The sequence below is a fragment of the Eurypyga helias genome, unplaced genomic scaffold (genome assembly GCF_000690775.1).
Source record: "Eurypyga helias isolate BGI_N326 unplaced genomic scaffold, ASM69077v1 scaffold37277, whole genome shotgun sequence".
In the NCBI taxonomy this organism is placed as follows: Eukaryota; Metazoa; Chordata; class Aves; order Eurypygiformes; family Eurypygidae; genus Eurypyga; species Eurypyga helias.
Genome location: NW_010263092.1, coordinates 37,973 through 62,314, shown reverse-complemented (window position 1 = coordinate 62,314; position 24,342 = coordinate 37,973). Strand labels below are relative to the sequence as shown.

At 46.7% G+C, this 24,342-nt stretch overlaps 1 protein-coding gene across 5 annotated transcripts in view; it reads right to left on the bottom strand.

Moving 5' to 3' along the window:
* LOC104512815 (AP-2 complex subunit beta) overlaps positions 1-24,342 on the bottom strand; it is a 72,085-nt gene that overhangs the window by 13,185 nt on the left and 34,558 nt on the right. The window contains exons 14-19 of one of the 5 annotated variants that reach the window (XM_010155935.1): positions 22,927-23,138; positions 18,732-18,749; positions 13,538-13,561; positions 10,522-10,604; positions 9,092-9,237; positions 6,464-6,593 (exon numbers count right to left, since the gene is read on the bottom strand). In XM_010155935.1, the coding sequence (XP_010154237.1) occupies positions 6,464-6,593; positions 9,092-9,237; positions 10,522-10,604; positions 13,538-13,561; positions 18,732-18,749; positions 22,927-23,138 (613 nt within the window). Of the gene's footprint in view, positions 1-6,463; positions 6,594-9,091; positions 9,238-10,521; positions 10,669-12,541; positions 12,584-13,537; positions 13,562-18,731; positions 18,750-22,124; positions 22,156-22,926; positions 23,139-24,342 lie in introns of all 5 variants that reach the window. The other 4 variants (XM_010155937.1, XM_010155936.1, XM_010155933.1 and 1 more) reach the window with 4 other exon arrangements.

The following is a 24,342-nucleotide window of genomic DNA, read 5'->3' as shown; positions in this document are numbered from 1 at the left end:
TGCCTTAGAACAACAGAGATTATTTAGCTTTTGTAGCTAATTGTTCTTGCCATACAACAGCAGTTTCTTACGAGAGGGGCTGGAAAGCAGTGCTTTCTCTCCAGTCACGGTTCTAGAGGCACACTCCAAATTAATATGCTAACCCTGTCACTGCAGTTATAAGAATGCTATAAAAAGGTATCTGCTGACCTGCTTCTCAACTCTGCAGAAACATACTGAGTAAGCTGCTTTGGCTATACTCTGGAGAGCTACCCAATTAAGATGCTCTGAAGTGCAATTTCTTCCCAGCAAAGGAAAGCAAGCTACATGCCAGCCTTCCTCCCAAAATGCATCATCAGTTCAGTAATGGTGACATCACATGTCACCTTGCAAGTATCTGGAACGATGCAGAAACTAGCTGCTACAAATAGCTTTTGCAAACAGCAAAGGAAAAAGCTACAGTCTCCTTAAACCTACAGCACTGGAGAAAGACTGATAAGCTTTTCAAGACTAGCTTCCATCGTGCAACACCACATACTTCCCCCAAACAGCCAGGCAGGCACTGTTAGCGCTGCGGTTCCCAAGATCTGGTTCATGAAAAGCCACCTGCATATACCTGCAGAGGAAAACCTGTACCAAGAAGAGGCTAAGAGGCCCTGCCAGCTGATGACAGCTTTCCAAGGGCACACCTCAACCTCTGCACTGCCACAGCAGGAGCAGCCAATGCCATCCGACAGGCTACAAAAGCAGATGTAGGCAGAAAGCAGATCCACAGCAATGCATAGGAGAAACTGAGTAGCTAACAGCCACTCGCCAAAAAAATCCACTGCTCCTTAGGTGGGAACATGGACCGGAGACAATCAACGACATCTAAAGCGATACCAGTAGTTGAGAAGTCTCTCCAGGTTTGACATACTCAAAAGGAACCTCCACTTGCATTCAGTAAATCCTCCAGTCCCGACTAGCTTTGCCTGTGGCTCTGCAGCTTTAACCTGCCGACCTGGACAGGGACTATTAAACCTTTAACAAGAGCTTCAGACATCTGAAAGTTGAAACAGAGGCACTTTAAATAAAAATGGCTTTTCATCTGTGATCTTTTTGAAAGGAGGGGAAAAAAAAAAATAACATTACTACCTTGTGAATTTAGTCAAGCAGACAACAAAGCTTCTGAGTGATGAAAGTCATCAGGTGCCAGATTTTCATGTGATGCTTCACTGCTGAAAAGGTGTGAGCTCACTGAAAACTGGCACAGGGTTCCAAATCATGTACGTCTTGTTCACGGATCTGACTAGAGGAAGCAGCACCTCTAGAAACAACCCTTGAAATGTATTTGCTCACGAGCTTGCAGCACGAGCACCCTTCTGATGTCCCTTCTTGCAGTGCAACTCTTTGCTAGCCAACACACGGTATTTTGAGCAGAGGTACCTCGTAAGAGCATTGCTAAGTTATTTTCTTTGATGGTGTAGGTTTCTGATACTTCAAATCCCAGACTTGAGCATAAGAACTGACTTTCAAAGTCAAGTCTGAAAGCAACACAGATGCTTTCCATCAGCAGAAAGTACACAACATACCCACTTGGAAACCCATTAGCACATACACTAAATTAGGGCTTCACTTTAAGTTGGGTTTTGCTTTAGAGCCTGCTAACAGCCAAACTGTTAAGGCAAGAAGAACTCTCCTCTGCAGAGTCTTTTCTACGTCTGCCAGCACAAGGTCATGGTTTATTCTGTGACAGTCTGCAGCTCTAGCTGTCAGATGCCCCCAGGGAGTGCTACCTACTTCACTTAATTGTGTTTGACAGGTAGGGTTCTTGAGATCCTACGGACGCTTGACAGCTGCTGCCAGTCGGATGCTCGACCTACAGACACAAGCCTCGAGCCTGGGCAGCAGAGCTGGGTGCAGACAGTGAGGCTGGGTGCTGCGTCCCTGGCTGCACGGTCACTGCTGGGCATGCTGCCCACGTCAACGGTCAGGGAACAGGGAGTTACTGCGAGGGCTGCGCTCCTGTGTGCGCCTGCCTGTACTTGGAGTTCAAAATGCAGGTTTTATCAGATGTGCTGTACCATGTGGCAGACCTGCCCTTAATCGGCTAGCCAACAGCTTTCCGCAGCTAAGCCAGGAACTGGCCGCAGACGACAAGCTGTGATCAGAGTCCTTAACTTGGGGAGCTCCCAGGGGGGGTCTCCTGTTTGCTGGAATATGACTCTCACCAGTAGAGGCTGTTAAAAAAATAAGGTAAGCAACAAACCCAAAGAAGCACCTTCCACATCTAGCTACCCAAGGCTGTTCTGTGGTTGGTCCAGTAATTCTGACACAGCTCACAGAGGGGTAGATATTGTGCCATTTATCAAGCAGCCTCCAAAGGGAGAACATCTGCTGGCTGGACTCGCTGCTCACATCAATTCTCAGCCTTGTTTTCATGGAGAGTTGAATATGTGAAATCTGTTTCCAAGTACCGAGAGCTCTGCATCTGTGACCTGAGATACATTAACACTTCTGATGAATGAGGGCTCCAGCGGTTCTGCATTGCAAGCGAGACGCTGCAGACGGGAGGAGCAGAGGTGAGTTACAGCAGAACTGAGCGGGGAAGGGTAAGCATGATCTAGTGCATTAGCAAGACCCATCTCTTCTCAATGAAAAAGCTGCATCTTCATGTGCCTTCACAGAAATGTTTTGTCAAACTCATTGGAAGAAAGAAAAATGTTCTGCACCTCACACTGCTTAGCAGCAAGGTGGAGGCCTGTGCTTCCAAGTGTCACTTTTCAGGAAGAAATGCAGCTGGCAGAACCTTCCCTTTCAATACTCGCCAGATCATTTCACAGTCATTTTGGAAAACTGAAGCTATGCTTCTTTCAGTTGCTTGCTCAGTAGCTGCAACAAACATCCCTAGAGTTGACAGCAGGTAATGCTGGGGAATGCAACACACTGATTGCCAATTTCGAATGTGGATCCCAAGAGGATGGTGATGCTCCGGCTCGGGCAGGCTCGCTATTGCTCCCAGAGTCCCTGCAGCTTCTTTTCGATTGTATCGTCTCCTGCGAGTGGTTACCATCTCACAGAGGGGACTGTTGTATTTGTGCCATGACAGGCCAGGCCTGAGCTCTGAAACGCCCTCAGCAGGCTGGCTCCACTTCACCCCTTTCCAGGGTTAGGAAGCAATTCATGTGCACCCAAATGAACAAATTGGGTATTCTGCTGTCACAGCCCTTGAAAGGCCATTTATTAGGAACAGCAGTTCTCTTTAGCATGCAAAGGCTTTTATCCCAGACATTTTCTTATTCCAAATTTGACTCGAAACCAAAGAAATATCTGGAAAGGAGATTCCTCATCAATGCAAGTCCTTATTTCAGAACTTACTCTCCTCTTTGAGAGTGCACAGTGCCAAAGCTACCTCATCCACCCCAGCTCTTCCAGCAGGTACAAGCCTGACAGCCTGCACGTCAACAGAGGGGCTTCACCGCTTTGACTGTGAAAGGCAACTGCAGGACCCAAGCAAGCCTGTACAACCACCGGAGCCTTCTCCCTGGCTGGTAAATGAGCCGTGGCTATCAAATACTCACGAAGCTGAACACAGCCTCTCACACACCTTCGGGCTTGTGAGTGCCATGCCAAGGCAGCTCTGCGCAGGGGAACCACGGCACCCACACGTGCCAGGTAACCCCTGAAAGGCTGACAAGGACTGCAGGAGTGTCCCCCAGCAGAAGTCAGCAGTGCACAAATAACTAAGCCAGATTTCCTTTAGCAACAGGCCCACTCCAAAGGCAGTCTGACAGCACCTTTTGATCTGCAAGAAGTAAAAAAGATGAACCAGAGAGCAGAGATGGAGTCTGTTCAGCCCTACAGGGTTTGTGCCCAGTCCAACTCTGATGTACTCGGCTGGGTGTTCAATCTGAGTCAACCAGTCAGATTACCAGTCAAACCATCATCACTACTTTGGGAAGGGAGGGAGAAGCCTGTTATTCATTATCACAAGATGCAAGGTGACTGGCTAACAGAAGTCTCTTCAGTTGGGAGCCATCATTATATTTCATAGAATCATAGAATGGTTAGGGCTGGAAGGGACCTTAAAGATTTCACCCGAGTAAGCTTCTGAAAATATTTCAGTTTTCCTCATCTTCTTGTAAATATGGCTTTTTTGTTAACTTGTCAAATATTTTCGTTTCTTTCCACGATTATAAATGTTAAGATTAAACCAGCTGTATCGGGTGAAAGAATAGAAATTGTAATAAAAATAACCTGAACAAGACTTGAATTTGTTACTTCTGCAATAGTTGCCTAAGGAATGTACAACTAGTCTTTGAAGTTTCTAATTAACATGACAAAAAGTTGAAAGCTATCAGTTTGGTTAGTTCAGGACTTATTTTTCTTGTTATCAAAACAAAAACACCCCACCAGAATAGGAGATGAACATAAGGTCCTCAGGTTCAAACCAGCTCTGCACACACTTCAATGTTCCCCTGCTCAGAAAAAAAATGCATTAAGCAAATTCAGCTTGATGAGTGTTTTGGTTCTTCAATGAATACAGGAACATTTGTATTCTCTACTCCCATATTGTGCTATAAATTGTTCCCTAAGTAGGTCACCAAAACGATTTCTGAATGTTTCAAGACAGATAATTTCTACATGAGCTCAAAATACAAAACCAGAGTCTTGGCTGTCAGGGCAATGACAGATCTCCATCAGACCCACTGCTGTCAAAAAAGTAAGGGGAGTGCTCTTTTTAACTTGGCATCTGCTATCATGATTCAACTCTTTGCAGAGAAATATACTATTACTCCATATGGCAGCTTCCCCAATTGTAAAAGGGCAGCCAACTTCTATGGCAATGAGAGTGCTAGCAAATTAGCAACTAAGTCTGGCACTAATGAATGCTCTGCTGTCTCAATAGAAGGTGGCTGGAGGTTTCCTCGCATGTTTTCTCTTTGCTTTGTTCTAGCAGAAGATGCTACAAGAAAAACTGTGTTCTGATTCCTTTAGAGATTTAATAACCCAGATACTTCACTTGCTTCCTGATCAAAGGAAGCAGCATCTTGAGAATGCCTTGTTGAGAGAGTCCCCAGTGTTCTGGAGGCAGATCAGGACCGTCACCTCCTAGACTATTCCAAATTTCCTTCAGAGCAGGAGGCAGATTTCACCACAGCTGACCCAAATGCCATGATGCTATCACATCCTCGTGACCTGGATGCAGAGGGAATCCAGCTTTTCCACAGGCTGAAAGGGCCCTCTGTGGAAGACAAGCACATGTAATTCATTCACTGTCCGCACGCTCCCCCATCGCATGACTGAGCTCAGAGCCGGAGTGTAGGACTGCTCGTTTGAGCGCCAGAGAAGCTATTTCAAGCTGTTTGCCCAAAGACTCATCAATAAGTCATAAGCCCCAGAATGGAAGTCAAAAGAAGGGAAAAAACAGTTGCTCATGCAGAATAAATAGTAACTTCCATCGCATTCTCTTAATCTAAAAAGAGTGAGCTGCTTCAAAACATTTCCCTCTATGGGATGCTACGCTACAGCAACCCAAACTAGTTCCAACCCCTGAGGGCTTGAGGCCAGCAAGACATGCTACAGTGCAAGCTAACTGCCCTTCTGGGATACTGGGAAAATCATCCTGGAGGACCCGGCCACACAGAGCAGAGGAGTCGCCCGCTGAGCTCCGCTCCACGGCGTGGCTGCTCATGGCAGCTATAGGGAAGAGCTGCCTTCCAGGAAGAACCTCTGCCTGATGAGTACTTCAAGACCACTGCTCCTGAGGCATGCCAGGACTGATGGAGGGGATCTCCAGTCTAAACTGGAGGGGAACACCTCCCTGGATCTGTTGTGCCTTTATCAGATTGGCCACCCAATCTGATAAAAATCCTCTTTTAGGGAACGGACAACACGCACCCACAGCATCATTAGTGAAACGCTGGTTGCTTACGTCACGTCCCCCCTGCCTTTCCTGGAACTCAGCTCGTTTGCATTGGATTAAGCTATCTTGGCCAGGGATGTGCCAATGCCTTTGTAAAGCACCCTGGAAGTTAAGAGCACTGGAGAAATATTAATCACTGAGCAGTTGCCATCTTTCCTGCAGTTCCTTTAATTGCCTCAATTCTTGCTGTCTGCTCTCGCTGCCTGCTCCACCACAGACCTGACCTCTCTTCAGACCAGCTCCAGTTCATAAAACCAATTAAACCTCAGGCCCAGTTTACAGAATAGAGTTACTGGAGCAAAGACCTTAACCTACACAGATAGATGCAAGGGGTGGGTTTGAGATGCTCAAAAAGGCAAACTCACAAAATTCAAGAAGTGTCTACTTCAGTCTTCCCAAAAGAGACTAGAAAAAGGAGGAGGAAGCTTTGGCCAGACTCATGGTCCACATGGATGAAGTCTGCCTGCTTACCCTACACATGTGGTATTTTGTTACTAGAGCCTTACCACAGTGCGTTGAGCCAAACAAATTGGACTGAACCTGCTGATCCTCCTCTACCCAGAACAAGACAATCCTTACCTGGAGGTTGTTCAGAGGCTCCATTTTCATGACTGGTCCCAGAGTGTTCAAGGGCAGGGAGACATCAATACTTTGGTTTGGCATCAGAGGTGTGTGAATGGCCAGTGGAGTGCTCGGGATGACTCCAAAGCTGGACAAGAGGAAAACAGAGGTGATGAGAGCAGCACTGCATTGCCCAACATCTCTTCCCCTTTTGCCAAGCACAAGGGCCTGTTACTCCGGAGCTGCCCTGCCATTACTCCAGGGGAGGAACACAGGTCTCAAAGTGTACCACAGCAGACACTCAGAGTAGGATAAGGCACAGGAAACCTAATCAGGTCAGTCTTCCTGACAACATCCACCAACCTGCCCAGAAGGACCAGCATCAGGGAACTCTTCCATTACCCGTGCAGCACTGGTCTTTGTGCTGAGCAGCAGCCTGCCCAGCAAGCAGTGGCACCTGGACTCAGTCCCTGGCCTGTGAGCTCTCTCACAGAGCTACAAAGCACTAGAGGTAGAGTATAACACACACTGCATGCCTATTATATCATCGGAAGCCATCGACGGAGGGACTGGAGCCAACTGAGAACAAACACATCGCCAAGGAGGAGTATGTGGTTTGTAATAGAGCACTGTAGAACAAATGAATCAACGCAGCCAGCTGTCTGGTCCCAAATGACAGCGCCTGGCTCTGTTGCCTGGGTTTGAGACTCCTTCAGCTGGGGATGTATACCACCAGAGCAAAGTGAATGTTTACTTGCCCATTCAGTCCAAAAGCCATTTTATTCCAGAGGCACCTTTACCTAGTGTGAAGAGGAGGAAAAGCAGCTAACATTTAACGTAACACTTCTGTACTGTGTACTGGCTTCTTTTCGAAAGCAGATGGATAGGACAGCTTTAGTGGCCACTTGTGACTGCGTTTCTCTAACGCAATTCACATTAGCTCAGAGGTGATGGAGCATTTACAAGAACAAAGGTGTGTATTTTTATTTTACGTACTAGAAAATGATACTGTCTCTGCAGAGTCAGCCACATGTTTATTGGGTATGTCACTCTTTCAGAAACCAGACGATGCCCCATCCTTTGTTCTCCATAGTTTTCAGCTCCAGGGAACCGAAATAAGAATTTTCTCAGCAAGGGTCTAGCCATGTGATTTCCCTTCTGCAGCCATTTCACCTTGGGGAACATAAGCCCTAGTGTTTTCCCCTAGACTCAGGGAGAAAAGAAAGACACATTTTGCGACTAAGTGGCTGTGGTACTAAAGCACTCCAGAGCTCTAGCTTTCCTGTATTTTTTTTTTAATGCTTTATCCCAACACTGCAGTGAATGTGATTAGTAGCAGCAGGAAAGGCGGAAAAGCAAAAGGAACTTTCCAATCACAAACCTTAATATTTAAACCTAAAGAGCCAGCCCACTGCACCTCTTCCCAGTGCACCCGCTACAGTGGAAAGCTGTGACAGGAGAACAGGATTTGTAGAAGAGTAAACAGTAGTAGACTGTACATGGAGCATGTGCTGATACACTGCAAAAAGGAGAAACTGCTGGTTTACTGTACAGTATTCAAACTTCTTACATCTTTGAGAAGTATCATGTAGGTGTGGCTATAACACAGCTTGATGTATGGGGAAAAAAACCACAAGCAAAACTGCTTTTTTCCAGGTCAATTCGCATGAAACATTTGAATATAGCAGCTTAGCAAAACTCTCCAGAAAATACAACAGTCCAGGGAGAACATTTACTAAGACTTACTTAGCATAATGTCTTTTGTAAGTAAATATTATTCGTCCCAAGAAAACCCAAATTTGCAAGGCTAACAGTGATATTAAAGAGATGGTTTCAGCAGATCTTTAGTTAAGAGAACCCTTTTCCAGTGAAGGGATATTAAGAAATCTGGGGAACATTTCAGTCACAAGATATTCTTTACAGTCTTGATAAGAACTAGCCTGGTCCTTGCTCAAGATAACATACAGCAAGCCACATGATAAGCTCCGAGAAGGGGATTTGTGGGAAGACGCCGTGGCTGTACTGCCATGTCATCTCTTTCGGCAGAGATGCATTTCTGAGAACAACCTGTATGCTCTAAACATTCAAGTGGTTGCTCCTCCTGACAAAACTGTTCTGCTGCCAATTACAGGAAAAACATGTGCCACAGGCTCCTACCTCGCAACCTCTTCACTGACGAACAGGTTTATTAATGAGACCCACACTTCCAGACAGTCTGAGGGGCAGCACAGCAATTAAGGCAGGAGGCAGAGGCATTACAGACTGATACTCATGTAGCTCAAATGCTTGCCTGTTTATGCTCTTACTTTCCTCAGGGCACTTCCTGGCTATAAAACCACTAACCTGTCTAAGGCTGCCAGGAGGCTGCTTTAAAACTCTGCAGAGATTAAATGGGGCAGCTGCTGTTTCAGAGCTAGGAGAATGATGGGACTGTCTGCCGCCTGTTTACTCACAGATTTATCAGTCTGTATTTTCAGCCCTTTCACACAACTGTGGTGTGATCGAGAGTTCAGGCTGTATCATCCAGCTGTTTCCATGACTCAACTATATTCTACCAGAAAAGTCCTCTCTGTATCTAGCAGTGTAGACACAGATTCCTTTCACAGGAGCACTTAACACAGCTGACAGAGTGTATTCATTTCTTACCTGTTCTTGTTGAACTGAATGGCAAAGTCAGTCATGTGCTGCAAAGCCTTATTGGTAAAGTTCATCTCCATGTAGATGTGGCCCTGCCTGTGACTGAATGTGCCAGAGATCTCCAATCCTTTAGCCTTCACTGCAGGCAGCCAAACCTTGAACACAAGAGATGTCATTCAGCATGAGAAGCCTGGCCTGAAGATAAGAAACAAGCTGTTTTCCAAATAACAGCAAAGTGCCAAGTTTGGAAATCCAGCTACAATGGCACTTTAACCCCACAAATGATAAAGAAACACTACAGAGAAGATAAGATATGGGTGTTGAAAGGATCAAGTTCACCAATAAGAAACAAGCTTGCTGCTCCTAATCCGTATTTCTTCACGGCACTCATAAGATTTCAAATATACTCTAACACTGGTATGCACAAGACTCAGTGAAAGCTTGTCCCCATCACACTAATGTGAGACTTACACGTCTGCTAATGGACAGGCTTCTCCAAGGATCTGTTGGGCTATTAGAGGCAGGACAACACGAAAGTTAGAACCACATAAAAGTCACAGCGCTGATACTATTGCTGTTCAGGTTCTGGATTCCCAAATCATCTTTGTGAGAAAAATGCAGACTCAGATTTGAGGGGTCTAAAATGAAGTATTTAGCTCAAAACTATTGAGTTCTTTCATACTTGATCTTATACATGGTGTAATACTTGCAAGCAGCTACGGACCAACACCTTTGAGTATGCTCTGCAGTACCTTGAGATCCTGGATTTCATAGGATGACTTTAGTTTATTTGTCCATTGGTTATTTCATAAGAGTGCTAATTTTTGTTTACTCCCTTTCAGACATGGAAGGTCAACCTTGAGCAAACTGTGGCTGCTCCAGAGCCTATTACCAGAACCATGTCCTGCATCTCACGAGCCCTTCAGACTAATCACGCTTCAGTCAGTGCATCTGTGATCTCTGTCACTAACAGCATTTATCCGCATGACACTGAGGCATGCTCATCCTAATCACATGATTTTATCTTTGCTGTCACGTTGGATTCCTCCAACTAAAGGAATCTTCTGTGAAAGTTGTAGCAAACTGTATCCTGCCCTCAGTTTCCTGGGGAATGTTGCTAAGAAGTAGGTCTCCAGGAAAGCTGCTCTGACAAAACTGAAATTCTCATATCTTACATAAGCCATTCTTTGGAATAATATTGTTATGGGCAAAAAATGGAAACTGCTAAAAAACCAGAAGTCTGTAACTAACAACTAACGGTCTACAACACACTGTTACGCTGCCTGGGAAAAATCCGGAGCATCCCTAATGGGACTGAGTTGAACTGAGTACCCCAATAACACCACAGACCCACAGTACATAGGGCAAGCAAGGAAACTCAGACTTCTCGTAGCCTAAGGTAAGGCAACATACTGAGGACGTTCTTTTTCCTTACGTACAGACTTTGGAGCCACATATCCTCCAGGAGCCATGCCTATACCGGACGAGAGCTCGAAGAGATCATTGAGTCCACTGCTCACCACTGCTGGGGTGGGTGAAGGGGCAAAGGTGGCTGGCACGGAAGAGGGAATGTAGGTCTGCCCCACCTGGAGAAGTCAGAAAGAACAGGCACTGATGAACACAATATACCAAGAACACTATTTATTAAATAAAGCATGAACTCAGGCAATATCCTAAATATTTTAAAGCCATTTGCAGTTTCCCTGCTGAATTATCAATAGTGCTAAATAATGCATCTGAATTCCAAAGCTCTTGGCAACTAATCCCTACACTCGGCTGTCACCTCAACCATGCAATAGCTTTCACATCATTTTTTATAGCTCCAGTTATCTATTCCCACTGTAGAGGAATCTTTCTTCTCCAGCTCTCCTTCTCATGAAGACAATATGCTTTGTGCATCTAACCTACATAAACCTAGGGAGAAGAAAAAAAGGCTTCAAATCTTCCCCCAACTATGACAGTCTTCAGGAATCTGCAAGATTTTGCATATCCAGAGATAGCAAGGGAGTCATGACCGTACTGCATACTCCCACCCAAAGCCAGAGCTCTGCATTCTCAGCAGTGTGGTCCAAAAAGTTCATTACATGAAGCAGAACTAGCTGTCTCTGCCTGCCAGAAGACATGTCTGCAAGGACAGTCCTTCCCTCTCAGGACTTAAAACAAGGGCATCAAACCTGAAATATTAACCTTTAGGTGCCCAGCCCCAGGTGGGACAGTCACACTCAAGTCAGGGTTCCACGTTCTCTTTACTGTGAGCAGGAAGAATTAGGTGGCTGAGAACAGGATTCACCCAGTCAGCTGCCCAGAAAGAGGCAGAATGACTAAAGGCAGACAACAGCAGACAGCGGTGACTAGTCTGGGGCTGAAGTCTCACTGCTGTTCTGTGTTCAGGAACCCACCCTTGGGACAGGGAGGGCTGGCGGGTTTACAGAACAGTGTGGTGGGTTTATGGGAAGGCAGAGGCCTGGTTCTGTAGGCGAGATCTCTATGGAGGAAGTGACCCTCCTGTCCTGGTGTGTACTGCTGGGGGCTACAGCTATACTGTACCACCGGCTCTCCTCTGCCCTCGTGCTGAAGTTAGAAAGGAATGCAAGATTCACAGGGAAAGAAGGAGAGAGAATGACTGCAGCCATAACAAGGGTCTCTGAAAAGCTCTCATTCCAGAACTGAGTATTCTTTCCTCTCTGAATTACTGGCTACAGAGTCCTGGGAAGAGGGACTGGAGCTTTCTCCAGGAGATTGCATTTGGGTGTGGGTTGGAGGCACACTCCCTGCTGCACATTGCATCTCCAAGTCACCTTGCATCCTTTTCCTCTGCTTTCCTGGAAGAAGCTGGCACGCATTTGAAGCCAAGGGTGCTTTGGAAACAGCCTCCAAGTCTCCCATGTCCTCAGCAAGCGCTCTAAGTACTAAAACACTCACTAAGCACAGGCACAGAGGGGAGGCTGGTGGCAGGCAGAGTTCAGCATCGTAGGAAAGCTCAGAGCACCTGATCATGACATCCAGGGGGAAAAAAAAAAAATCTTACGTGGTATTTGGAAGGAGGAAAGCACTGAGTTCAGGCAAGCCCGTGGTGACACTGGGTTAGGGTTACAACAGAATAGACTTTGTGAGTAGAGAGTTAAGCATCCTTGGCCTTTCAGCTGCCAAAGCAGGTGCATAAGGACCGGGGTACTGCCAAGGTTAAGGCTGGTGCTCAAACAATAAGCCCTGAGAAAAAAAGAGCTAAGCAGTTAGAGACAGGAGCTCTGGCCCTGGCTGCTCTTAGGAAAGCCCAGGTGATGGATGGACTCAAAGCAACATGGGTTGGGACCTGTGTGTTTTGGTTGCAGTTGTCCATTTTCAAACATCTTCAGGGATTTAAACATCTTCCAGCACGTAACGGGTGAGGTCATATTCAAAAACCCTGAGCTCTGAGCAGCTTTTTAAATTGGGGAAAAAAAATGGAATGGCACTTACTGCCGGGCTTCCTCCAATGCCCCCGCCAAGGTCACTGCCAAGCTGAAAGAGAGAAGGAGAGAGAGGAGAGAAAGACCGAGTTCATTTAAGCCAAGTGTCAGATGGCTGGAGCGGAGCTCAGCTGCCCGCACTGCTGCGAGCGCGTCTCGCGTGCCGCGTCAGGACAGGCAGAAACGCAACGATGGGAAAGCGCAGGGAACAGAGGGGCTGCTTTTGCTGCTGTGTTAGCAGAGCTATTAGAGAACTACCCCACACACCTACTGTGGGCAGGAGCGTTTCGCAGGTTAATAAGAACAAAATCTCATCCCCCTGTCATCTGCACCACAAAGTCCGCGCAATTCTTGGTGCTTCATGCATCAGTGCTTTCCCTTCAACCCACCACGCTGGCTGCCAGCAGTGCTGAGCAGCTCCACAAAACCCAGTGGGGTAACTGTGAAATGGAACAAAAATAAAACTGACAGGAAGCTCACTTCCTGAAAGCTTTAGTTTTCTAGGGAACAGCTACGAACTACAGGAAAACACAATGCATCTTGGCTACGTTCCTGTGACATGCGGCAGCTCTTCTCAATAACAAGGAAGGGAAAACGGGATATGTGCTGGCTAATACACCACCTCACATAGGTGGGGCTTTGTGTTCCTTTTGAAGATGCTCCCCTCCCTTAGACAGGAAAAAAGAAAAAAAAAAGAGTTTCATGAACTAATGAGCCACTCAAGTAGTAAAGAGACCTTACAGCACTAGGATAGTTCAGTAATGATCTCTGTCAAGCTACACAGCTACAGTTTGAAGCAACTGAAATAGCCACTGTATACTACCCACGCAACCCTCCCTAAACACTAAATCCTCCCTGAAGCCCTTCTGCCAAACCATCCTGCAGCCCACCTAGAAACTGTCTTACCACGACTCTCTTTATGAAGCATCCAGACCACTTTCTCAATGATAAAGCCCATTTTTGAAACATCCACACCATTCTACATGCTTGATGCAGCGATCAGGACAGGCTCCAAAGCTGGCTACAAGTGCTGTTTGCAAGTACATCACTCCTGTGAATATTTATAAAGCACTCGACAGATGACTGATAGCCAGGAGGAAACAAGCACAGATCTGCAGTGGTTATTCACTACAAAGACACCTCTAGGCTTATCTGTGTCCTAGGCTTTTGTTCAGAAGCCCACGGTAATTTTTAGCCCAGTGCAGGGTTTTTTGTGTGTCACATTCAGACGAGCATCGTGCCCAAGCAGGTGCATGGAGGATGAAGTAATGAGGCGAGGTAGAAGCCAGTCCCATAGGGAAAAGGTTGGGCTAACACACCAGAAAGACACAGGTCCCCTCATAAGTAGCTTTGCTTTTCCATTTAATTAGGGTTTGGGGAGTTAGTTTGCTTTAGAAAAGCATTTGACAAACAGGGTCAACAAAGGCTCTAGGTATGGTGTTAAAATATGCCCTGGTGTGTTGACATGGAAGAAAACCATACCGTATAGCTACAGCAGAAGCTTCCAGGAGCACCTGTGCTTAAGAGCTAAAAAAGGCTCCAACCTTTTCTCCCTGCACAAAAGACCTGAAGTTCAACTTTGTCCTTGTCCCCGCTAGCCTGTTCCCTGGGAGATCTCTTGGCAAATGTATTTTACGCTGGTCAAGAGATACCATTAAGTTTTGTACTTCTCTCCCTCACAGCACAGACAAAAGGGATAAAACGCCTTGAGAACAGCAGCGAAGTTGCAAGGCAGTGACTCACTAGGTAACCAGCCACCAAAAAAACCATAATGTGACAAATCCCTGCACTCTTCTGGACACCCCTTCTAACCCCTGGCATCACTCCTTCCCCTAGTCCCCACAGGGGACACCTAATGCAATAGTAGCTACCATAAGTAGGTGTTAGACAAGTACAAATCACACATAATTTGTCTTTTGTGAAGAAGCCTTAAGAGCTTTTTTCCATTGTGAGACTCAGTTTATCCCTATTTGAGGTCACAGCAGAATTTTATAGGAAGTCGCTCATCATCTGGAACAGCGACCTCTTCATACGGTAACCCATCCTCCAGCTGCCCACTGGTGAGTCCAGTTTTTCTGACCTCACTTAAGAGATAATAGACAAAAGTGAGCAATTCCAAAGTCAAAAGAAAGATCAGCCACAAACCAAAGGAAGCCAACTAGAGGATGCAAATCCAATTAATACTGAGATTACAAAATACAGTTTATTACACTGTCAGGTCTCCCCAACTGAAACAGCCTGGCAGAGCAGAGTTTTGTTCTACAGACCGCTCTTTAAGCCAAGCCATGTTTTAGATTAATATATCAGGCCATTTACATCTTGTTACTGGCTCACTGAGGAGTAATAAATGCAACTATTACACCTCATCCCTATTCAGAGTCTCGCACACAGATGAACTTCAACACTTTATACTGACAGGCAGTGAAGTCCAGAGGAAAAGGAAAGGTACAGAATCCAGTTCATTTCCAGATATTATTGTAAGCACAGAGGATTTCTGGTACTGTTATCTGAAGCAGGAGAAAGGCCAGTTATCAAGCAGCAAGCATATTACAAAGGGTATTATGGAAATGACTGAATAATTCTGCATAATCAAGCCAGATGTTAACTATTTACCATTTCCTTCTACACCCATCATAAGAAGCTGCAGGCTAGGAATCCAACCTCGAAGAAACCCATACACTGGTGTCTGCATGCACACACTCTGAAGAAGGGAAGGAATGACATATTGGGGTTCCTCAAGCTATCCAGGTCTCTCATTCTCCCTAGCTGTCAGGCCTTGGGGGAAAAGGAGAATTTGGATTTACTGCTTGTCTTAAGTTGAGGCTCCAGCTCTCACCCCCTACAAGGCAGAGAAAAAACCTCACTGGCTCAGAGAATTTACCATGAGCCTCCTTACATTTCTAGATTGCACCCAACATGTCTGCTTTATGGTAGAAGAGATCTCTTTCCAGTGCCAGGGGGCTCTGACCTGCTCCCCCTGAAAACCCACTTTACTCAGAGGAGGGGTCTGCACACTCTTGACTCCTATGCCTGGGACCCAGCACTGCAGATGTGCACTGCAAAGCCCAGTGAGCAAGCTCTGAGGAGCTGGCAACCTCACCAGGTCCCTACAGGCAGAGCTGGCTCTGCCTACACAGTGACAAGAGAGGTGGCAGCATATGTACTTGAACAGAAATTAAAGGGGAGAGAAGAAAGAACTAACACCATCACTTGCACATCAGATCCAGGGTGCAGTACCCATTGTAGCAGCACAGAAGTCATTTTCTTTTTCCTTACCTGTCACCCTCCCACATCGCCAGCGCTTTCCCCATTCAGAAACTCCAGGTCTGGTTTACACAACCCTCCTGCAAGATGCCCAGGATCTAACTTTCTTCCCAACTCAAATGATGAAAGAGACTGTTAACAGCGATGTGTGTGAGTAAGGGGGAAGGAGGAAGACAGAGGGAACAGGAACCAATTACCCACAGAGTGTCCTCTCCCATCTGGAGTGACAGGCAGAGTGCAGAAGGAATAAAGCAGATATTAGTCAGGCATGAAGTGCTGCTTAACCAATTCCCCAGGGCTGGCAGCTCTACTTAACCATTTCCATTCATCTCATGGGTGGGGAGACACTCCTGTCGGAAGGACAACGTGCACCTGCCTCACGTGGGAGCAGGCAACAGGCTCGTGTGGGAGAGGGGCATGTTAACACAGCTGGAGCCCTACCCAGGCTGAAACGCTCGCGATGAAGGTGTGGGGCACGAGGACCACCACCTGGTCTGAGGATGACCAAGGGCAACTTTTGGCTGGGAACTGGCGGCACTGCAAAGCCCCAATCCTGAGCCCAAAGTTGGCAGACTGGGCTCTTGCTGAAGAGTGCAAAGCCTCTGTCCAGGATGAGGAGCTGCCAGCCTCAGGGGACAAGGAGGATGAACAGGGAGCCCTGGCCAAATGCACAAAGTTCTTCAAGCAGGAATTCTCCTTACTCCCTCCAAATCCATCCTGCTACGACACTACTTGAGCAGCCATGTGGGTTTAAAGAAAAGGCTGGGCTTGACCCTGTTTCAACAAAACCAGCACTAGCACCTCTCCGCAATATGCATCAGTGGCGTTACCGTTACGAGTTGGCGCCGACGGCGTGGCGGCTGCTCTGCAGTTGAAGCGCATTTGCCCTGTAATTTCAGCTCCGTGGAAGCAGTTATGCTGACTTATGAAGTGCAGCAGGGCTGGAGTTACTGCATTAGGAGGGTTTATTTGCATCTTAACAGCAGCTTGTAATGAAGTGACTCTGCTGAAGTGTTCATGTGATCCAGAGGGGTTACAATCACTTCTGCAACATGACGTGAGGCATTTGGAGCTCCAAAAAAATAACAGGGAAGGTGGAGCCAGAGACAAAAGCTGCAACAACCACTGCTCAGCAACCCCTTTGCCTTGTGACCATAGCATAGCCAGGGCTTTCAGCGCAGCTATGCATTTCATGGAGCCCGAATGAATGGGTTAACAGGGAACAATTGCTGACTCCTCCCTCCCTTGCACCCCAAACCAAGAGTTAAGCATCACAGCTCAAAGATCTAGACGAGAGCATGCACTGAGTAACAGCAGCAAGGAATGGAAGGCATTTACTAAACAACAATCAGGCGACGGGGCTGAGCGAGATGCTGAGAGCACAGTTGCTAGCAGGCCACTTGATCCGGGTTAATCCTGTCAGAGACTTCCTCACCGCAGGACAGATCATGCATGGTCTGCATCTCCTGACGGGCTGCAGATGGCTCATTGCAGACTCCGTGCTGCCTCACGCAGGGGCATTTTCAGCACCTCATCTCCTGCCTATTTTATGTGCCTGTTCTCATGCCACCAAGCCAGGGTTGCAGAGCTGAAGGGCGACTGTCCAAAGCAGGGTCAGCTGTGTCAAAGGTGGAGAGGGACAGGTCATGCTGTCAATACCGTGGCCAGCAGTTTCAGTAGCACTGTTAATGCTGTACCTTGCTGAACGTCTTCCATCAGCAAACGAAACGTACTAACCATTTCCATTTTCTAAAGGGTAAAAAAGCAGCTCTACAAAGCCCCAGTCGTCTTAGTACTGTTACAGCAACAAGGGCCTTAAGTCAGACACGAATGAGCGACCCACCAGAAGAGCTCCTTTTGCCTAACAGCACCACTCCAGCAATGGACATGTGCCCTTAGTCAGAGATCCCAGCACGTCCTTTGCAGCCCACGAAACTAGAACAGCCTTGATGAAAGGAGACGCTCAGCTCCTTGTCGGAGGCAGGACAAGCGCCTCGGAGAAGTATCACATCCGCTGCATAAATGGATGCTGGTGCTGACCTAGCATAGCCACTCTCATGTTGTGGTTCCAGGAAGAGGTAAAGGAAGTAACTTTCCAATGATTACACACAGCAATAACTTAGAGGAGTTTTTTGATAAGACTGGTGAGTCCCTAATGAACCTCAACAAGCCAGGGTGTTGTCCACTGAGGTCAGACACTGAACTCTTGGTGTGAAAGCAGTCAGATGGAGGGAGTGACACCAGCAGCCCCTGCCCACCAGCCTTTTGGATCAAGCAGGTGGGCAGGACTGCTGGAACAGGCGTTTCTTCCCTGCTGCCAAGCCTATAGGCACCCGGAGCCCAGGACACCCCACAGAAGACGGTGAGCCAGCACCTGGGTCCCAGCCCTCCATCACCGCTCAGAGCAAGCACATTGGTGGGACACTGTCCTAAACCACACAGAAGACTCCTGGGGTCAGAGCCCCTATATCCAGCTTGATTACACGGAGGGGCACAGCTCCACCTGGAACAGCCCAAACCAGACTGTGTATTACAGAAAAGTGGATATACAGTGTTTATCAAACAGCGTTACAATTCAGGACATAAATCAGTCTGACCAACTGCCAGCCTTGAATCAGTAATATTCTTGTAGATGAGTAGCTAGAGTATTAAATAAAATCCTTACATAACAGACAATCCAAGCCTGTCCATTCCTACAGATTTACTGCTCTGCCTCCAGGTTTAAAGCCAGCCGCCTTGGCTCCCAGCCACAGTGCCCTGCTCCCAATGAATCCATGGGCTCCCGGTGAGCTGCACAATGTGCCAGGGAACTTGGAGCTCTCATGCCCCATGGATTTTCAGAGCAAATGAACACACAAAAAGGTTTGAAGGCAAAATGACTCTGGCGTGTTACAGTTCAGACAGACATCCTACAAAGCATCGCATCAAGAGTAAACCAAGAGTTGGAGGGCTGCCTCTCATCTGTATGAAGTTCAGCCACTTCAAGCCAAGTTTAAGGGGATAAAGCATCAAACTTCAGCTCTCAGCATGCACAACTCTGCTGTCCAAGCAAGTTGGGCTTCTCCCACACTGATGACTGCTATCGTTAGGTTACACTTTGGAGCAGGACATCTCCAACAGCTTTATAACAACAGTGGGCTTGGTCACCACTGCACAGAAAAGAAAGCAAAGCGGAGAACAAGGAGATTTGCCCAGGGTGGCAAACAGGGGCACAGCCCAGAGCAGACCCAGTGCTGAATCTGTTCAGTAGACAACAGCTCTCTCTAAGCCATGTAGCGAGGCTGCTCTGGTTTAAGCAAAGCATATCTTGTTCTTGTACTAAAGGCTCTTTTCTCTCTGTTTTTTTTAAATTGTTAACACATGCTCAGCATCTGTGCATGCAAAATATGCCTGTTACATTTAATACCAATTACAGGATCCACTATGGAGAGAAAATAAGTGTCATTGACTAAAGAAATTAACCTATCAAGCAGCTGGAGTCTCACCGGTCATGGGGATAAATATCTAGCAATGCTGAGGAAAATTCAAATGAACAATATCAATATAGTGTTTATCCAGTTTTATACCATGCAGTCTCTATTTAAATGCCTGGAAGAATTAAAACTCAAGGTTTAAGAAATGGAAATGCAGAATGACATTTGCCATGGAAGTTAATGCTTCTGTTTATCTTCCTGGGCTAGTCCTGTTGGGACTTACCTGGCATTTTTTGAAGAAAGACACTCCCTCCTAAGAAAAGGGGGCATTATCAAACCCACAAGAACTGCAACAAGTATCCGAAGAGATCTACACCCGACACTGCGCGAATGTGACAAACTGGCCGAGGTCCTGCCAGCAGCCTCTTCCAGACCTCCAGCTGCCTTGGAGACACTCAGATCTGACCAATCTCACCATCACAGCAACACACCATGATTTCACACATCGACTCAAGCACATCCCAAACCATTTTTCTTCTACTGGAGCAGAGGCTTATTTAGGCTTTTTTACATATCAAACAGTTGCTTGGAAAATGGAGGTGGGGTTTGGGGTTGCTACACTCTCACAGTAGAGCAACTTGCATTCCCGGTGAGGCTGAGAGTGCCAGAGGCATGATGCAGAGAACACACTGCATTAGAGAATCCCGTGTTCCGTGCTCCACTCAGGACAGCCAAGATCCAAAAGGGATCTGCTAGTGTTGCGCAGAAAACAGGGATCAACAGTACAAGTGGTACAAATTCCATCACTGGGAGCCTTAAAAAAAAAAAAAGTACACTAGACAAAGTCCTGGTGGGACAACACACACCCAATCCTTCCTTAGATCCCAAGCACGCTTGGTTCCAGCTCTCTTAGGCTCTTAAGACAACAGGAGGGCTGGGAAAAGAAAGACCAAAGCAGCACACGCGGAGAGGAAGATGGCTGCCTCCATGTTCACAACCAAGTGGGTTACTTTCTTGTAGTATATGGGCCCAAAACGAAGTAAATAGTCTGGTCTGAGGATGAGAGACACTTCTCAAGCCACTCCATGCTTTGGTGCAAGGGTATGGAATCCCCAGTCTTCCCAGCAAAGCAGGGAAAGAAAACGCATTAAAAACCCCCACCAAACCTTACGAGTAATGGAGAGGGAAAATTCAAAGCAGAACAAATCAGGCAGCAATAAAGACATAAATTTGTGGATAAGGTATCTGGAGGAAGAAGAAGAAAGGATACCAACAGCCAGGATGCCTACTCATACACAGACAGGCAGGCCATTGATAAGAACAGAGGAAGTTGATTTTATTGGAGCCTCCAGCCCCACCATCTGACTGCATGAGCAGCCCAAGTGATCACCATCCCTGGCTCCTGGCCATTTTCCAGCCCTGGTGAACAGCTCAGCTCGTCTTCAAGGGGGCACCTTGGGATACATCTCACCCCCTTCGTCACCACATACAGAAACCGGGCACGTGAGTACCTGCAGTTTGACACTGCGTTTTTGGCACGGCACAAACGTGGCTTAATATTAGCCTAAGATCCAAATGCCAATCCCCTGGGCTACCCACACAGCCAAGAGACATTGCCTAGCAATTTAGCTAACACCAGGTTAGGGTTAATTCAGCTTGATACTAGTTAAACACATGCCCACAACAATACACAAAGACATAGATCACATTCACTCACACACTAATTAGGCTTATTAGGGAAGGAAAAGCCAGAGAAATTCAGAGATTTACTAGGAAAAGATTCATTTATACATGGCAGGGATCAGAAGACAGGACACTTGATGCAACAGCACTTCAATAGACAGCATTCCAGGGGAGAGGGAAAAAACAAACAAACAAACAAAAACCAAAAACAAACCCACCACACACACAAACAACCCACACAGCACACCATTCAGGTTTTTTTAGTGCTCTCCCCATCTGGTAACTCAGCCGAGAGTGCTGGCCCACACAGCCCGAGGCACAGCTACTCCCTGTCCAGAGAGGATCACTCTGTTAGATCACACTTCGCAGCTCCATGAATTTACTTAAGGCTTTAGAAAAATATTAAGTAAAAGCCTGGTATCATGTCAATTAACAGCTGTGCTGCCAAAGCAGGCCACTAAATTAAGCCCATTAAAGCCAACTGCTAGAGAAATCGATTCCCAAAACCAAGTTTCAGTCTTCTTGCTGTGTCCATTTCTCTGACACTAATGAGAAACAAAGGGTTACTGTAGGAGGCCTGGAAGACAGTATAGCCAGAGGAGTTCAACCCCTAACCGTTCTGAGCCGCCACTGATAGCACCATTTTCTGTAATGCCTCAACACAATTAAAAATCCCAGTTTCTCAGTGGCAGCTCTAGCAATGCAGGGCAAAGGCTGCAAAGGTCACTGCTCTGGGCTGTCTGTGCTGCCAGCAACTCCAGCCTAAACCATTTCCCTAATCCCTTATCTCCCCACTGTAAAAGCAGACTCCCTGCTAAATAAGCAAACTGCTGTTTAGATGGCAGAGACTAAGGCACATCTGGCCCCCACAAACACCAATGCCATTAAGGGTTTGACTGTTTCCAGTTCATTAGCTCATGAAACAGCGGAGCTGGAAATGTGTTTAATGCCTGCTTTAATAACATTTTGACAGCTTTAAAAAAAAAAAAAAAGCTTTGACAAATAAGGATTCATTGCACTGGGGTTCATCCAGCTGCCTCCTACCTCTATTATTCAGAGCTTGACTCTGAACTGAAAGCACACCTAAACCTGGCACAGAGATAACCTCACCCAGCTCCCTACAAGCCAAACTTCAAACCAAAGCACGACAAATCCACTGTAGGTCTGAAAAACACTCAGCTGTGATCACTGGGGTAGTCTTACTCAGGGTACATGATGCAAATATACCTAGACTGCCTCTTACCCCTGCAGGTAAGTCACCAGGCTGTTAGGGATCTGTGTGCCATGTTCCATCCCACATGAACATCTCCCAGGCTGATGATTACATTCACCACTTCTCTTTGGTGCTCTGGTCATAAGATGGTGGCAGCCAGGCAAGCTACTCTCCACTGCTGCAGTCTCCTTGCTAAGTGGTTCTCCCCTTGCTGCTCATGCCCAGCTCGCATCCAGCAGATCCAATGTGTGGTGATTACTCATGTTCTGGAGCCTGACCCTGTTTGTACTAAAATACCTCCTCAGGAGCAGCTGTGGCACAGGAAGGACTACGCAGAGTGCCTCCCTCTTGACCTAACTGCAATTAAAACGTCACCAATATTAAACCATGACACACTCTGGAGAATATACAAATGGGATGGCACGGGACTACAGCCTGCAAGCCTGAGAGTTTTGCACCAAAATTCAATAGGGTCAGGAATAGGGTGGAACAAACATCCTCTTGAAAGGGAGCCAGAATCAGTTACAGAGCAGTGGGACACTTTACAGCCTTCAAACAACTTCTTGGTTTTCTTCCCCAGACAGAAAAAGCATGGAGCAAATACATCTGCTGACTATGGGGATTCTACAGCATGCAGCAACATTCATTTTACAGCAGGAAAAACCTGCTGGAAGTTGGTACAACAGCACTGCTTAAATCCTCTTGGTGTTTCAGGACTCAGCACTGAGAACTCAGCAATTCCAGCATTTGTGCTTGTAAGCACAAATGACCAAGGCCTTGCAGAGATAAGCACAGCTCCAATTACTCTGCATCAGCTGAAGCTGAAGAGGATGCCGCTTACCAGGCTGTCCAGCCCTCCTCCCAGGAGGTCCACGGCACCCATCTGCATGGAGGACACTTGGGGAACATTCACTGGGGGGCCCAGGTCCAGGTTGAGAAGGTCACCCAGAAGGTCGCCCTGCGATGGAATAACTTGCGGCTGCTCCAGGTTTGTAGTGGCCGTTGTGCCCACGGGGCTATCGCCTGCATCAGTGCTATGGGTGGGAGGAACAAGAGAGAAACGTCAGCCACTTCTGGTCTCCAGCTTCAGATTCCCAGCATGGAAACACAGCAAGAGGTGGCTCATGAGCAGAAGCCAGTTAAAAGCTTGCCCTAGCAGCTGGTCTGACCACTGCCACGTACAAGGCAGTGTGTTATGGCAAGTAGTTCTTCAACACATGCTTTGAGCACAAAGCCTTTCCATGCATTGTGCACAGGTTTCAGCTCAGAAAAGGGAATCTTCGAGGTATGAAATCTGCCCACCTTGAGAATCACAGACCCCTCCCTCCAAAACAGTGAGCCACGAGTACTACATGGACTACAGCACTAAAAACAATTATTTCCCAGCTCAGAAGAAACCTGTGGAGATGATTTACAGCCCATTGGTCCTGGAGAACATGTAAACATGAAAAAAATCCACATTTCCCCAGAGACCCAATACTGATACAACCCTTGAGCCCCTGCTCTAACCAGTGCAAACTCAACCATCCCCCCCAGATCTGGATTAACCACCTTCCACTGAGCAGCACCAAGTTCCACAATGCTTTCCTAATAAAAGACCTCAACCTAAAATTGATACCTCTTGTACCAATAATTTCTTTTTCTCTGAGTTGGCAGGCACGCTCATTACTAGTCTAGAAATGCTCATTATACAGCTTCCAAAACTTCTCATCATATGCAGTCTGGCTACCTTTTATATTCAGTTGCCACTGAATTTTGCAAGGAGGGCAAAAGAAAGTAAGCTTGACACTAGCTCCATGAGATCTCACTACAGTGTAGTTATTCTTTAAATCCAGAGATGCTAATATTTTAGATAAGTGAAAATCTATGTTGTGTTCTGTTGCCAGCAGTAACTGACAAAGTTATTTCCTGCTCATATTACTGCAGATTGCAGCCAACAGGTAATTGCACACAAATGCCATGGGAATTAGTGTCCTGATAAGGTGTTTAACACTGGGGCTCTTCTGTAAGGACTGCAGCTCCTGATTTTGAGTAGCCACAACCCTCTTCCTTATCCTTATTCAGCTGCTGAGGAGAAAGCTTTAGCAACAGAGTATAAACTGCTCCTAACTACAGTGCCAAGAGGAAAAGATGTGGCATAAGGACTGCAGAATGAATTAGTTACCAGGCAGTGACAGAAAGGGTGGAAAGCTTCTTTGCATTAAAAGCTTTGGACCCCTAATAATACTAATATTAGCT